The sequence below is a fragment of the Triticum urartu genome, chromosome 1 (genome assembly GCF_003073215.2).
Source record: "Triticum urartu cultivar G1812 chromosome 1, Tu2.1, whole genome shotgun sequence".
NCBI classification, from domain to species: Eukaryota; Viridiplantae; Streptophyta; class Magnoliopsida; order Poales; family Poaceae; genus Triticum; species Triticum urartu.
The window spans coordinates 368,448,220-368,462,728 of NC_053022.1; the positions used below are offsets into that span (position 1 = coordinate 368,448,220).

A 14,509-nucleotide genomic window follows, 5' to 3' on the forward strand; every position below is an offset into this window, starting at 1 on the left:
GGGATAAGCAGACTGACGCTTCCTTTTTCCTTTCTCAAATGTTGCACCGACGCTCGTTCTCCCTACCATTTTCTTCTCTATCCAAAAGGACCATCATCATGTTTCAAATGTTACAGGTTACGGTTTGCAAGGTTTGCGAGAGTAGGGCCTCCTTGATAAAGTTCACGGCAACAAATACACTTCGCCAGAGCACCCCACGGGTTCATCCCAAATAGGTGTGCTCGACAAACAAAAATACGCTACAGGTGATTCCGGTACGCCCGTATCAGCTACAAGACCGGTGACTGACTTCCGGCCGGGTCAAGGACGCTACACGCACACAAGCTGCAGCAAAGCCGTCCAGTACCGGGAGCACGACGGGTTCTGGTGTATCGCCCTGAGAAGCCACGCCCCAGGACTCTGCATCGTCTCCACCAGCTGCTGCTGCTTCTTCTGCTGAGGACCTGCCGCCGCCGCCGCAGTCGACTGGCTCGCCAGCAGATGCATTTGGAAGTAGAGCTCAGCAGGCCGCAGTTCTGCGCGAATCAAAACCAGGAAACGGTCAGATAAAATGAAATGAACGTTCTTATCTGAGTAGTGTTCAAGCTTTGAGCTTCAGTTTCAGACCTGGGGGCCATGAGAACCACTCGAGGCGAAGGTTCTTCTCCCACTTGGCTTTGGAGCCGAGGCTGCCTTCTGCTTGGGCCAGTAGGAGCGATATGATGGGCACCATAGCTTGGGACTTCTGCTGTGCCTTTCTGAGGCTCGAAGCTGCGCGGGTTATATACTGAGGAGCCGCATACCTCCGCGCAATCTCCATATGCATAGCTCCTGCCAGGGTGATTTTCATTCAGTATACGGTGAGAACATAGAAAGAAGCAAACTCATCTACTCCTAATGTTAGTCCCGCTCGCTATCGCCCCTTAAGATTATAAAAATAACATAAAATTTGCAGGCAGTGGACAGAGTTTGTAAAAACTTAATAGGCTGTGTGAATTCTACCTCCCGGACTAACTTGCAAAGAAATGTGATGTCTAAGCATCTACTTGGTCACTGTAGTAGTACTCCCTCCGTTCCGAATTACTTGTCTTGGATTTGTATAGATACGGAGGTATCTAGCACTAAAATGAGTCTAGATACATCCGTATCTAGACAAATCCAAGACAAGTAATTCGGAACGGAGGGAGTAGATGTGAAGCAGAACCCATCAGCTGGTGTTATGTTATGGACAATGTTAAGCTAAGGCGGCAATGCTACTGTGAATGCTCATGATCAGTAAACCAGGTGATAAACAAGTCACCCGCAATGCTACTGTGAATGCTCACTATCAGTAAACCAGGTTATAAACAAGTCACTCATTTTCGAAAGAAAAAAAAGTCACTCACACAAAGAAGATTCTTCTTTCTAAGTTTCTTAAGCAGATTGCGGGATACTGTCTATTGGAGATAACAGAACAATCGAGTACAAAATTCAACTCCACATAAGAAATAACCAAAAAAAGTTTCAGGGAAAACTGACAATTGAAATATGCTAACCAAGAAACAGAAAAACAACATACTGGCTTACCATTGAGGAATAAGATGCAGCTATCAGCATCCTTTTCCGCACATGCCTGTGCAAGAGCTTTTTCAGCACTTGCAAAGTCCTCATCCCGCATAAAACACTGAGCACATGCTAGATTAAAAAGAGATGCCCATTTTGATGGGTTCCTACCATTCCTTTCAATGCATCCTTTCAGATTTATCTCTATTTCATCAGAGCCACGGTTCACTGAACATAAAGATTCAAGTTGCTTGAGCATTACCCAGCCAACCTCAGTATTCGTGCGGTTCTGCAAGCATTTCATGTATTCCTTCCTGGAGTTCGAAAGATCGCCTTGCACCACATAAGCCCGACATAGTTGCAAGTGTGCAAAGAAAGTATCCACACTCGGGGGAGCAACTCTTAGAGCATCTGTAACTTGAGCAATGCCGTTTTCATAGTCATCAGATTGCAAATTAACCTCTGAAGACAAAAGAAGTAGCAAGTACTTTTCATAAAGGATGAGTTTATGCTCTTGTGAATTGCTACTGCTGGACATAATTTGTAAAACCAGCCTCTTCAAAGTGGCACAAATATGTTTGGGGTACTTCTCTTCACGTGCTTTTTGGAAAATAGCAAGCACAAGCAAGTAGCGTGCATCTTGGTTCCATGGTTCTTGATGGACCAACCTTCAAATGAAGTTACATCTTAGTTTGCCAACCGAAGCCAAATAAGTATAATGTTGTCAATGTCGTAAGTTGGAAAAAAACATACCTTTGCAGGTTGCATATTCCATTGTATTGACTTAGGTACTGGTCTTCACATGTTGGGAACGAGAACTTTGGATAAGAGGTGCAGGTAGCATAGCAAGACATTGTTGCACAAGCTTGAATTTGATGCGGAGACCTTAGGCCCCTATTGGATGTGTGCCCATGGGACAACGAAGTAACCCTTACTGCTTTGTGAGAAGCAGTCCAATCTCCGCTCGACAGCAGGAGAGATCCAAGATGGTTTCTGCAGCATGCAACGAATGGCAACATTATGATCAATATAGTCATAGTCATGGTTTATTGTTCCAGGGAAGATGTTACCTTACTAAACTGCAGTCAGGATACATGTGTAGAACCTTTTTCAGGTAAGACAAACCACCCCCGACCCCTAAACAGTTGTTTAATTCCCCACCAATCTACAAGTCAAATTTAATCTATATTATTACAACTAGCATACAACCAAAAAAGGAAGAAAAAAAATCTACCAAGTACCCAAAAAAAAATTAGGGTACTTACTGCCTTCCCCAGAGCAATATTTGAGTGGACTTCACTCATCACGTCATAGGATGTAAGTCTAGGAGGCGTACTCAAGTGAGGTAACTGAAAACGCTTGCTTGGCTGCAAAGCATCTAATGCAGAGATGATGAATTTCAACTCTCTGTTATAACTGGGTTGACCAGGGAGTGTATGAATGACCGAAGCTGCAGAATCCTTCCCAGCTATGTTGTATGCTAAGGTGCATATGAATCCCAATGCCCCAGTTGCACTCTCCTGCTTCATATTAGATAAGTTTTCAGCCAAGTTTCGTGATATGGAAAGAGCTTCATCATGCCGTCCAAGTTTCCACAATGCAAGAGCATATACTTGCAATCCATCAACGTTCAGCAGTCCTAGAAATTTGAGATGACTTGTTAGTGTGTATGTTGTATATAGCATGTGCAAAATAAATTGATATAATAATAATATAATATGCTTGTCATGCATGTTTGTTCAATTCATAAGAAAAATAGGAAATATAAGCCTTCAGTTGCTTGAAATGGAAACTAAACAGACCTTGTGTTTTCAACTCTTCGCACTCGCGCACTGCATCAGTTGCAAGACCAGCCTGCGGTCAATGTGATGATTTTAATTAAAGAAGTGGAAATGCTTATGGGGAATTAAAAGGATAACCACCTAACTATAAGATTCATAAGTACCACACTAGGAACAGCAAGCTTATTACAGATACACAAGTCACAGTACACAACATTCTTTTAGATTTACAGTAAACAGCATGATTTAAGCTTCTTGCTCTGAAATAAATAATTCTATCAAACCATATGATAGTATTCTTACCTTACATAGTGACCGAGCAAGATTCACTGAAACATCAACAAAAGGATATCTATTGTCCAACTTGGATCTGCGCATCATGCCTAAAGCAAATTTCGCATGTTGGTAAGACGTGATTGCAGATTGAAAATCTGATCGCACTTCAGAGACCAAGCCATTTATATTGTGTGATTCTGGGTAATGAGGCGCTCGCTGAACAGCCTGTCTTACAGCCATCAATACCTACACAACATAAAGCACCACATACACAGAGACTGGCATGTCAAAGACGGAAAAGAAGCATGTAATAAGTGTAAACAACATAAGCATTGCTCAAGAAAGATTACATATACATAACCTGGTGCTCTAAATACCCAAACCCAAGCACTAACTTATGTAGGCATAGGTATAAACATGTGCCTAGTGAAACCATCTGTAGCACTAACTTAGTGACAATGCCAACAATCCAACAACACTATGATGTAAAGATGAGAACATATAATAACTGCCACCAGGTTAAACGGGTTGCTTTAGAAAAACATCACTTCATTTTGAGCATGAAGTGGCCAATATTTACTTCAAAATTAACTTTCAACGACACGAGAAAAATGAAATTGAACATACCTGAGGTGACAGAAGTTCACCAGAACGAGCTGCAATTGTTCCAAGGCCAATCTGGAACTCTGGCAGCTATGCAAATATGACATGAGAATGAGATAAAACTAAAGTAAGGAAATAACTAAGCAAATTACTAAATTACATTAATAACAACAGACAACTCAGTAAATTGTACTTACAGGTAGTATCTGCACAGCTCTCAAGCAGCTTTCATAAGACTCATTTACTGAACCAGCCCTTTAAGATCATACCAAAGATTAAATCAGCGTAAGCAAAAATTGAGTGCAGCAGTATAGGGGCCTTTCGGGCTTTCAGCAAAAGATGTAGGGGGTGGTTACCTAGATTGGTGATCGTTTTCTGCCGACATTCCAGCCCATGGCAAGGCCAATGATGGATCAATGCTTCGAGCTCGATCAAATGCTTGTCTTGCCAATTGCTTGTGACCTGATTGTCTGTAAATCTGAAGGTCCAACTATTAGTTACCTTCCTGCTAGTAAAAAGAGCCAACCAGGCAACCAACTACTGCATAAATAGCAGTACCTTTCCAAGGTATGCCCAAGCTTCAGAGAGAGACGTATCCAACTGCAGTGCCCTGATAAGAGAATGCTGCTTTAAAGCCTGATTACTTGAGACTGAACCCAATGTAACCCAGAAATCCTTATTAACTGGTTCCAGCATCAAACCACCCAATGACATTTTTTCTGGAAGCTCCCTGTTGTACAGAAAACATAGAGTATCATCAGAAATCTCCCAAACGAAACTAGCATCTGATGAACAAAGAAGTTTACCAAGCAATGGGGTCTACAGAGTTATTCTCCTCCATGGTACAAATGAGATCAAGACAAATAGCAGTATCAATGTGAATATTAGCTTCCCAGGGAGTGAGGTGCAAAGCTCGTTGATATGAGAGTTTTGCACTATTTGCAGCTGACAAGCATGTATTTCTCCACTGAAGGATAGAAGCTTTGAAATTTTGTTCATCCATGCCCCTCTTGATATGCCTATCCTCCCACGGAAAACACCTTGCAAGTGCGAGCTGACATAAAGTGTGAGACATATGATTGAATAGAATGCTTCAAGTTACAAGGTGCCAAGTAAATTTAAGTGATCAATTAATGGTTATAGAGGTACCTGAGTATCTGCATGCAATTTCCAAACACAGGAAAGGTTTCCAGCCAAGGAAGTGCAAACTTTAGCAGTTTCAGATGCTTCCTACATGAAACAACACTCAGGTGATATATGGACATGAAATGCTATTGATACAGAACAAAGTATCATATACCAAAATACCTTCAATAGATTAGCTGCCCAGGTAAAGGCCCCAGTAGTTACGCAATGCTTTGACCACGCAAGCAATGCCGAAGCAAGTCCAAAGTATGCAGAATGATTATGAGGAGCCATCTCCACGGCAGAACGAAACTGTTCGACTCCCTATATTGTGTAAAGTACAATATCACAGAAGTTATTACTGGTAGCAGCAGTAGAGTTCGCATAGATACTTAAATTGTTCTTTGCTAATAAAAGCAGTAGGTATCCAACACAACTGAAGGTTCATTAGCTGAAAAAGCTTCCTACCTTTCTGAAATAACCAAGCATTAGCTGGATGTTTCCACTTTCAATCAAAGCAAAGACCCTGGAACTATCAAGTTCAATAGCTCGCCCATATGACTGCCAACAAAAACTGAAGTAAGCATATTCAGAAGACTCACAGCAACACTAAATTGTTTATGATGCTCGAAAGTGAAAACAGCATACCTTTACTGCTGCAGTAAACATGCCCAAACGGTGGTAAGCCAGACCAAGTGCCTAATACCAAATATGGAATGTTAAACCAAATACATTGTAAAGACAGAATGAACCTATGACTTGAGTTTCATCAACTTTGACAAACAAATATAAGGAAATAAAACACACACCTCCCATAAATCCGCACATGTTGGGTAACCTCGTATTGAGTGTTGAAGGCTCTGTATAGCATCTGACCACTTCTTTTGATGAACCTAAATTTTCCACATCATGTCAATACTTACTATGGATATGTTCCGTTACGCAATTTATAGAAAAGATAATCACAAGAAAACTATTAACAAATTATACACACAAGCTTAGTCTTATCAGTCTAAAGTATAAACAAAGAACACTAGTAGCTCCTTGATTCAAGAAAACAAAACAATGCGATTGTTAAAGCATAGAAAGGGCTCTAAGCCTAGTCATTGAAGGATAGACAGGCATAAAAAGATCTGAAACAGCTCTAGGATCGGAACAAAAAAGGAGCTGAGCACCAGGAAGGAACAGTCACCCAAAGGGCCAGACTGCCAAATGACCTGGAGGGAACCCTCTGAACTGGTCAATTAAACCCAGCAGGTGACGCATGTGAAGCAGGCTCCCAAAAGGCATCAGAACATTTGATATTTTTATGATAAGCGCATTTCAGACGACTGTGTTTTACTGCCGCTTAGGAACTTGTTTTGTTTTATACTTCTATTCAGGCAGCAGCGCAAAAAATACTTTGAAAAGGGTAAAAAGGACAAGCCAGTACCCCATTGTTTTACTCTATGTACCTTGGTAAGCCAGTATGGAAGTATGCACTGCCCACATGTCTTTGCACTGGTGTGATGATGTCCACTAGAGGCACAATTGACTCTTCAACTCCTCTCTAACAGTATTGCCCAGTTGGTACCAACTCTGAGCTCTGCCCTTTCCTAGAATCCAGGCCCGTCCATGGAGGAGGCCGAGGTGGGCGACCACACAGGGCCCCAAATAACTAGGTATTAGTAGTATAATGACACTTTGCCATATAAACCGGCCATTTAATCTAGCGGCTAACTAAAGGTACCCAGCACAGCAAAGCCTAAGCAACATACCCAGCAACAAAGCAAGCCCACGGGGCCTGCTTATTCACGAATCTATCAACTGTCCCATCGATCGCTAAACCCCAACACGCCGGTTCGTCTGCTTCCGCCAAGCGCCCCAGGACACCACTGCTGCCTCCCGCGATTCCGCCAATCGCCCGGGACGCCGTCTGCTGCCTTCTGCCATCGGCGATCTGCTACCTTCCGTGGTTCTGCCAATTGCCCACGACACCGTCCGCTGCCTTCCGTCATTGGCGATCGGCCACGACCTTCTATTAGGTATACTTAGTTTTATCTCTGCTATTTATCACGAGTACTTGGTTAAGTGTGATCTCCCTGACCTAGATTAGGAGCAATCCCTGGTTAGGAGTAGCCAAGTAGAATGAGATTATGTGTCCCTGGGCTAGGTATTGGTAGCGAATTTATTTGTCCTGGTGCTAGGTTAGGAGTAGGACAAAATTAAGTTTGTTCTTGATCAGTTGTAATTGTTTTTTATATTTTTGTTCACACTAATTAGGAATTTTCATGTTTGAATAATGAATCATTAAATTTCTTTGGTTTATAAAAACAGGAGGCATTTATTTGTCAATCCTCATCAATCATCATGTCTTCCAAAAATAGAACGTATGATTCTGGTTATATAAACAGAAGCACAAGCTCAATCTCAAAAGAGTGCTCATTTCAAGGAATACTAGACAAATGTTGATTTTTGGTAAACATGAGGTTAGCTTATTGCTTTAGTATCCCTTCACTGTTTTTCAGCAATAGTATTTTGATATATGTCTAAATATTATACAAAATAAAACAGAATGAAATTATGTAATAAAGTGAGTGTATGCCGTAATTATATTAGTTCTTTTGTTATATGACTTTTTTTGAAATTTTGAGCCCTATTTTGATTTTTGGCCCGGGGCCCCGAATTTCTGGAGACGACCCTGCTAGAATCAGCCACCTCTACTTTACAGCTTATACTGTGCCTCCAATTCTTACTTACTTACTAAGCCTTTTGTCCCAAACAAGTTGGGGTAGGCTAGATATGAAACCCTTTCACGAGGACTTCCCAGGAGGTCACACATCCTAGTACTACTCTCGCCAAATGGGTTTCATACCCAAAGGACTGGCTAGTTTTTACGTTGGCTCACCAAGCCTATCACAACCCTTAGATATGAAACCCTTTCACGAGGACTTCCCAGGAGGTCACCCATCCTAGTACTACTCTCACTCAAATGGGTTTCATACCCATGGGACTGGCTAGTTTTTACGTTGGCTCGCCAAGCCTATCACAACCCTCCTCCTTTACCCGGGCTTGGCCAATTCACTTCAGCAAAAACAACTGGTGCGCTAACTAGGCTCAATTGCCCCGTGGCAGTACTTAAGAGTTCAGACCAAACATAAAACGAGGAGTTATATTTACTCTTTAGTTCCACCATTTGTAATCTCCTGATGTATGGACCATCTATAATTTTATGATTCTGCCTATGATCGTTATTTTTTCTCTTAGATTAGTATCTATCTATATAGTGTACTGTGTACGAGTAACTATGGATATTGTGCGTTGACAATGGCATGATGCTACAACCAATGGCCAAGATCGGGCAAATCCTGATGTTTAGGGTGTGTTTGGATTGTGCCTGCACTCACCTTGCCAACTGAGGGCACGCCAAAATTTTAGCGGACGAAACGGCCGCCAGCGCCTCGCCAAATAATTGGCTATGGTATAAACGGGAAGGAACAATGGGTCAGGGGCGTGCCAAAAGATTGGATCTCAACCAAACGCAAGAAGCACTCTGGTCAATGACCAAATATTTGGTAGGGCGCGTCAGGGCTCTAATCCAAACAGGCCCTTAAAACCCTTGGAACAAACTCCTTAGTACACCAGATCATGTCACATTGTATTTCAGGATGGTAGTTACACAGAATATTCACCAGCAGCAAGCACTAATGGCACTGGAACCTTGCAGCGTGTGGTGATGCCGATGGCCCAATTTTGACGGATAAACTATTTGGATTATATCGGCGCATACTTGCATAGAGAATAGCGATTTCAGTATCACTGTGCACAGATGGGGCTAATTAAACATACTTGTATACATAAAACATACTGGTGCATATTTATTTTTACCATATTTCTATATCATAAAAACGCTACGTGAAGTCACGTGTATTTTGCCGTATGATATAATTAAGGAATACAACATACACAGCAACAAGTAAAAACAAACATTACTTGTAGAGTTGTACATCACCTATTCAGTAAGTACCAAACTTAATCCTGAATGACCTATTGCTGGTGGAATTTGCTTATCAGCAGTATGTACTCCATATTCGATTATCCCTCACTGTACTTGAGATGAAAATCTGCACCATCAAAGGACATACTAGGGTCTAGCTGCCTTTCAAATTTAAACCAGCAGTACTGAGGAGTGATCCCTGGTCGAACAGGTGACTCAATGAACCAAGACCTTGAGCAGTTTGATGACCAGGCTGATTATACCTTAACTAAACCTATACAGCATACCTAAGAAACTACTACAACAAGGTCATTGCGATGGTTCCTACTGATGTAGTTCCTGCTAAGGCCTCCTTTGGTTTGGAGGAATTTTGTAGGATTTTTATAGGATAGGATTTTTATAGGAAAAATTCCTTCAGAGCTCTTTGGTTTGTAGGAATGAAATCCTATTCCTATGGAGGAATTCTTCCTATCCTCCACATTTCATAGGAAAATAAACATTAGCCTAGACTCAATGGAAAAAATCCTATGGTGTGAATCAAAGGGCATCTCCTTTTCTATTCCTATGCATAGGATTTGAGATGCATGTCATCTCATATCCTATGACTTTTCTATTCCTATGATTTTTCAATCTTATGAACCAAAGGAGGCCTAAAGATCTTCTGTTATTATCAGATAATATCATTATGCTATCACACCTACAAACCTCATCGCTGGTTTATAGAAGTTTTTTTTTTTTTGCGAATAGGTTTATAGAAGTATTAACAGAGAAGAAGATTATTGAAAATTCCTGCTTCCCTATCTAATATCTACGAGACAAAGGCCTGAAGTACTCTCTAACTAATACATATAGGCTTCGTTTCCATAGGTTCAAAATTAGGAGGTTCCCATCAAATTCAAATGTATTCAGTCAATAGAAATGAATCCTTAAGATTTGCGCATGATGTTGCCATGATCACTTCAATCAAGCAATATAAAGTGTGTAAAAGCAGCTGCCACTCGAGTGCACCTGCAAGTAGCCGAGTCTCCGGAAGGCCCAAAATGCGCGCGGCGACTTGCCGGCAGCCTCCTTGCACACGGCGAGCTCCAGGCTCTCCTTCCCCTCCGCGTCAAGCAGATCGCAGAGCGCCTCCTGCACCCACCAGCCACCAGACAGAAACAGGCTGCATCAAAACACCACCGCGAGCAAACCAACCAACCAACAAACGACTTCAATGCAACACGCAGCGCATGTGTACGCGTCCGCATTCAACCGCACCCACCCCGGCCTCGGCGTCGTCGGGGTCGAGGGCCACGGCCCGCTGGTAGCACCTGGCGGCGCGCTGCGCGTCGCCGGCGCGGGCGTAGTGGTGGCCGAGGGAGCGGAAGGGCCCGCCGTCGTTGGGGTTCAGCTTGGCGGCCGCGAGGAGGCGCTCGGCCTCCTCCTCCGCGCCCTGCCTCGCCGCGGGGGCGGACATGGGGGCCGGCGGGCGGGCGGAGCTGGACCCTCGGAATCTCGTGCTGCGGTGCTACTGGTACTCCGCCGAGCAGCGGACGAATCAGCGGCAGACTGGGTGGGCTTGAAGGATGAATGAATCCGAGTTGGTATGGATCTCCGCGCTCCCACTCTACGCCAGTACAGTGGAGCGGAGGAGGAGGGAGGGATTTTCTTCGGGGCGGTGGTGCTCCGGTGGAAGGCGGAGAGGGTTAGATGGATGGCCCCGTCGAGGAGGGGACGAGGGAAAGTAAAAGCACTGTTGGAACTTGGGCCAGGAACTTTAGGCCCAGGTCGACCGAACGTGATGTGTGGATAAGAGTTCTTATAAATGTTCTAAAAAAAGGATAAGAGTTCTTAAAAAGGAAGTGATGTATTTCTAAAGAAAAAAGGAGTGACATAACCCTAAAGAAAGTGGTGTGTGAATATTTGAGGGAGCTCTACTTTGCCACCTTAACTTTTTTTAGGGTTGATGTAACAACTTACGACATCTCTAGCCCATTCAAGAGTTAAGTATCGAGAAAAATATATGCTAACCCAACAAGTCAAAATTTAACGAAGAGGGAAAGAAGAGCAAATAAAAACTTGTAGACACCAAAATTCTTATGTATCTTTCGGGAAGGAAGCAAAAAAAAAATCAGAGAAAGAAGAGAAGAGCAGACCTTGCGTATATGCTAAGGCCACACTTATCTTTATATGGTTCGAAACCATTTCATTTTCTTAATTTCTCATAGTAGTGCCCTTCCATCAAAACCAGTAAACATGAGCCATCGCTGGTAATCTTTTGTACCATATATAGTGCTACCATCTAAAAAAAATATAGTGCTACCAATTGTCAGAGTTCCTCAATGCCAATGTGGGACAGGACCAACACTAACAAATTAATGATCAAATGATAATCACGATGAATCTTTTTTTTTCAGAGAACATGCAATGAACTAAGCCAAACGGATCTATTCATGTTCAATTGATGGCGCAGTTACATAAATCATTTGAGAAGCTACAGGCATATGCATCATAATGTGTATGGAAAAATCACAATACAAATATCATCGATATACACCCAATAAATTAACTACCACATTCCCCTCAAAAAAAAAACTACCACATTCAGCATACATTCAAATGGGCTAAAAGGTTTTTGTTTTTGGTTTCTTGAGAAAAAGGCAACCAAACATGGTTAAGCCACCCACACAATTTGTCTTCTATTTTCTCCTCGTGCTTACTCCATCGACCATATGTCTATCAAATGTGGCAAGATTTTATCTAAAATAGCCGTATGGTTGAGAGAAACTTGGTGTTTTAGTTTCAAGTTTAATTTTTTGATTCAAAATTCAACCTGCACAAAAAATGCAGCAAATCGATAATAATCCAGTGATGATTATGATCAAATTGTAGCTAAAACTGACATGTGATGGGAGAGAAATCTGGTGTGTCAATCTTCTGCCCCGCCCCGAGTATTCATTGATTCATCTTCCCTTTTATGGACAAATGCTACACGTACGGGGATAATCCATATGACTCAATATAGTACTAATTTTATTTTTATCATGTCAAAAAAAAAAAATATGTTGAAAAGAAAAAATTATAGATCCAATGTCACATTTCGTAAAAATTAACGATACATGTATAGGATACACTCAATGTGTACGAGCTTGTCCAACAGGTAAGTTGAACAACTCGCACATATCCTAAACTGGACGATGCTGACTATCCGTCTCACCCCCGTCCCTCGTCCCCCGTGCCGCTCCCGCGAGCGGCCCGGGCGAAACCCTAGATCGTCGCCGTTGCTCCCTTTTCTCGCCTTCCTTCTCCCTCGCCGCCGCCAGGGGATGCCGCCGGGCAAAGCCCGCGCGTGCGTCGGCGGCGGCTGGGCTCCCTCCCTCCTCGCGAGGCTCCTGGGCGGCGCGGTACGGCCGGCCCTCGCGGCGGCGCTCGGCTCGGCGGCAGGTCGGGCCGCCGACAGATCTGAGGGGCTCCCCTTTGGTGGCGTTGTGGCGATGGCGGCGGCGTGGTCTGCACGGGGCGGCGAGGCGCGGGCTCCTCCTCCTCCCGATCTGATGGCGCCGTGGTGGCGTCAGCGCTCGGGCTTACGGCGGGGTCTGCAAGGGTGGTCGGCGCGAGACGTCTTCCTCCCCGATCTAATGGCTCCACGGTGGCGCCAGTGCTCGGGCGGCGGTTGGCTTCGGCAAGTGGTGGCGGGCGTTGGGCTCTCGGCGGCGCTCCGGCATGTGCAGGCGGCGGCGGTCCCTGTGCGCGGTCGGCAGCTCCGTCTCTGACCTGGACGGCGCGGGGGATGGCGGCGGCCCGGCGTGGCCGGCGATCTGGATGCGGTGGTGCCGGCAGCTCGCTGATCTGCCGGTACTCCAGGATCTGCCTGGTGGTGCTGGTGGTGATGGCGGCCCGTGCACGAGAGTTGGATCCCTTCGAACTGATCTGGATGAAAACTTGCCTTCAGCTTCTGCTAAGGTCGGCGGTGGCGGCGCTATCTGCGTCGTTCCTTTCTTGAAGGCATCACCGTGGAGAAGTTCAAGGCCACTCTCTGCTACCTCCGAGGGAAACCCTAGATCGGATGATCGGATGACGGCGGCGCTCTGGTGTCATTCCTCCCTTGGGGGCGTCATTCTTGGAGGTACACACATGATCGAGGGACCAGAAGACGGATTCTTTGGTGGAGCGGTGCTTCATCCTACACACTGATGGCAACAGATCTTGACGGTGTGGTGCAGTGCAGATTCGGAGTTCGCTGTGGAAGGATAGATTCGGGAAGGAGGACGACGCTGTCGGGCGTCGTGGTGGCGTCGATGGCAGAGAGACCTAACACGGTACATGCAACAGTACAACTCTGAAAATGGATTGGTGGCAGATGGCTGCGGCGGCCTCATACCCGGCAGGCGTCCTGGTTGAGGAGTGCGCCGGATTGATAGGTGCCCCATACCCGACAGGCGTCCTGATTAGGACCTCAGGTTTTAGATGTTTAGATTTGGTTGTGATGTCTGTTTAGTATTAGGCCCAGACTATCTGCGCTCTTTCATCAATTGGATAGGTGTAGTGACAATTGTTGCTTAGATGGTGGCTTTAGTCTTACTGTTGTATAATTTTGTAAGATCTTGTGATAATAATTAATAAAGTGACTATATGCATCACCTAAATACAGAGACCGGGGGTCATCCTCGTACCCTAGAATGGATGTAAAGTCAAGCAAATTGCTTCCACGCCGAGAAACGATATGATCTGATTTTACTGGGTTAGCTACTACCATAAATTTATTCTGCAACAAAATTAGCCCTAAGTCAAAGGATCATTGCCCTTTTAATTGATTTTCTCCTTTCCCTGTAGTTAGTTATTTAAATTAACAAGTCTGTCCTTCTCGCACGAGTTCTTCATTGGATTTGTTTAACTGAACTGAAAAATCCAGATCAGCTAGAATACCTTTTAAAATTCTTTGAACAATGATTGAGTAATACATCATTTCACCCGGAAAAAAAACAGCCTTTACCATTTCTTCATCACTAATCCATAGAAAAAGAAGAGATGCAGTGTATGGCACAACCCCAGTTGCACCAACAGACCAAGCAGGAGTTCAGGTTCAGTGTATGTTGCTTAGATTCCCGGCATCTTTTAGCTCCCGCCATGTAAGATTCCGGTCGATCGGAATTTGAAACCCGGCGACTAATCCGTGGAACGCATTTGTTTACGTGATCCGGAAGGAGCAAGGCCGAGCTCTTGAGAACGAGGCTTGGATCGAGTTGAC

General features: G+C 44.1%; 1 protein-coding gene across 4 annotated transcripts; it reads right to left on the reverse strand.

Annotated features, from left to right (window-relative positions):
* Positions 1 to 56: 56 nt before the first annotated feature.
* LOC125512904 (tetratricopeptide repeat protein SKI3) lies at positions 57 to 11,012 on the reverse strand. Of its 4 annotated transcripts, XM_048677971.1 has the most exons (20): positions 10,544 to 11,012; positions 10,291 to 10,413; positions 6,116 to 6,199; positions 5,955 to 6,005; positions 5,775 to 5,867; positions 5,490 to 5,630; positions 5,331 to 5,411; positions 4,988 to 5,235; positions 4,740 to 4,911; positions 4,538 to 4,659; positions 4,379 to 4,436; positions 4,206 to 4,271; positions 3,606 to 3,824; positions 3,324 to 3,375; positions 2,787 to 3,160; positions 2,592 to 2,686; positions 2,275 to 2,514; positions 1,546 to 2,189; positions 607 to 810; positions 57 to 515 (listed from the first exon to the last, which is right to left on the reverse strand). In XM_048677971.1, the coding sequence occupies exons 1-20, from the start codon at positions 10,736 to 10,738 to the stop codon at positions 310 to 312; spliced, it is 3,468 nt and encodes a 1,155-aa protein (XP_048533928.1). In that variant the 5' UTR covers positions 10,739 to 11,012; the 3' UTR covers positions 57 to 309. The 4 variants fall into 4 exon arrangements, with proteins under 4 accessions (XP_048533928.1, XP_048533932.1, XP_048533935.1 ...); XM_048677975.1 differs by lacking the exons at positions 10,291 to 10,413; positions 10,544 to 11,012 and adding an exon at positions 6,761 to 6,922; XM_048677978.1 differs by lacking the exons at positions 6,116 to 6,199; positions 10,291 to 10,413; positions 10,544 to 11,012 and having other exon boundaries at positions 5,775 to 5,880.
* Positions 11,013 to 14,509: the final 3,497 nt, after the last annotated feature.